Consider the following 954-nt stretch of genomic DNA (forward strand, 5'->3'; position numbering starts at 1 on the left):
TTTTTGACAGGCTGTCGTTTCGTGTCGCCTTGCCCGCCGGAATATTATTTACAAAGCGAAAGGAAAATTGAGCCTGATCTCATGTTAAACTCGTCCCTAATCATCCATTTCGCCCTAAACAATAAACCAATCACAAAATAAGATCAAAGATTCAACAAATTCAGATGACCTCTCAGGAAACATGCGCTTCAAATTGTCAATCTCTGATGGGTGCATTTCGATCCTCTTCTCTTCACATTCAACAACAATTATAATAATAACCCAGGACATTTGACTAATGCTCTGGATGCTTTTAGCTTCGTTACACTACTCGGATAAGTAAATATGTGGCACGATATTGGTTTTTTTTTTCAGGGGTCTCTTGGTCCATCCACTGTTAATGCGGCTAAGCTCTACAAGATCGCTCGTCGTTCTGGTCTCAACAACCCAATGACTACCAATGGTTTGTAACAAGAAACGAGTCATAATTGTTGCCCTTACCTTCGTATCAGTTTGGACATGCATGACTTTTGTCTACTTCACAATCACTTTCCATAATCAGGAACGCCTAACAGAGGTACAAAATGCGCCTATGGCCGCAACAAAATATCAAACAGATGTCAATGAAACAGACGATTCAGATTTAAACGAAACTCTCCATCAATTGATTGATTTCAAAGACTTGGGGAGAAATAAGACGGCAGTATTGCTATTGATCATCGTTACCACTGCACCAGCAAGATTTGAAAGAAGACAGGCAGTAAGAGAAACATGGTGGAAACATTGTTCTGATGGCAATCAGTCTCAGGTAGGAAGGCAAGATAGCTTGTTTATAATTATCACCAGTTATCTCACGATGACGTTATTTTTAGCTATTCATAGCGAAATTTTCTACCGACGAAGACGATGATGACGATGCGACGACGACGGCAACAAGCAAATATCAAGAGGTTTAGATTAGCAAAACATCAACTT

General features: G+C 39.8%; 1 protein-coding gene across 1 annotated transcript in view; it reads left to right on the plus strand.

Annotated features, from left to right (window-relative positions):
* Positions 1-381: 381 nt before the first annotated feature.
* Positions 382-954, plus strand: part of LOC140937600 (beta-1,3-galactosyltransferase sqv-2-like) — a 14,716-nt gene continuing 14,143 nt past the window's right edge. The window contains exon 1 of the mRNA XM_073387147.1: positions 382-787. Coding sequence (XP_073243248.1) covers positions 440-787 — 348 coding nt within the window. The 5' untranslated portion in view covers positions 382-439. The remainder of the gene's footprint in view (positions 788-954) is intronic.

The sequence above is a fragment of the Porites lutea genome, chromosome 5 (genome assembly GCF_958299795.1).
Source record: "Porites lutea chromosome 5, jaPorLute2.1, whole genome shotgun sequence".
Lineage (NCBI taxonomy): Eukaryota > Metazoa > Cnidaria > Anthozoa > Scleractinia > Poritidae > Porites > Porites lutea.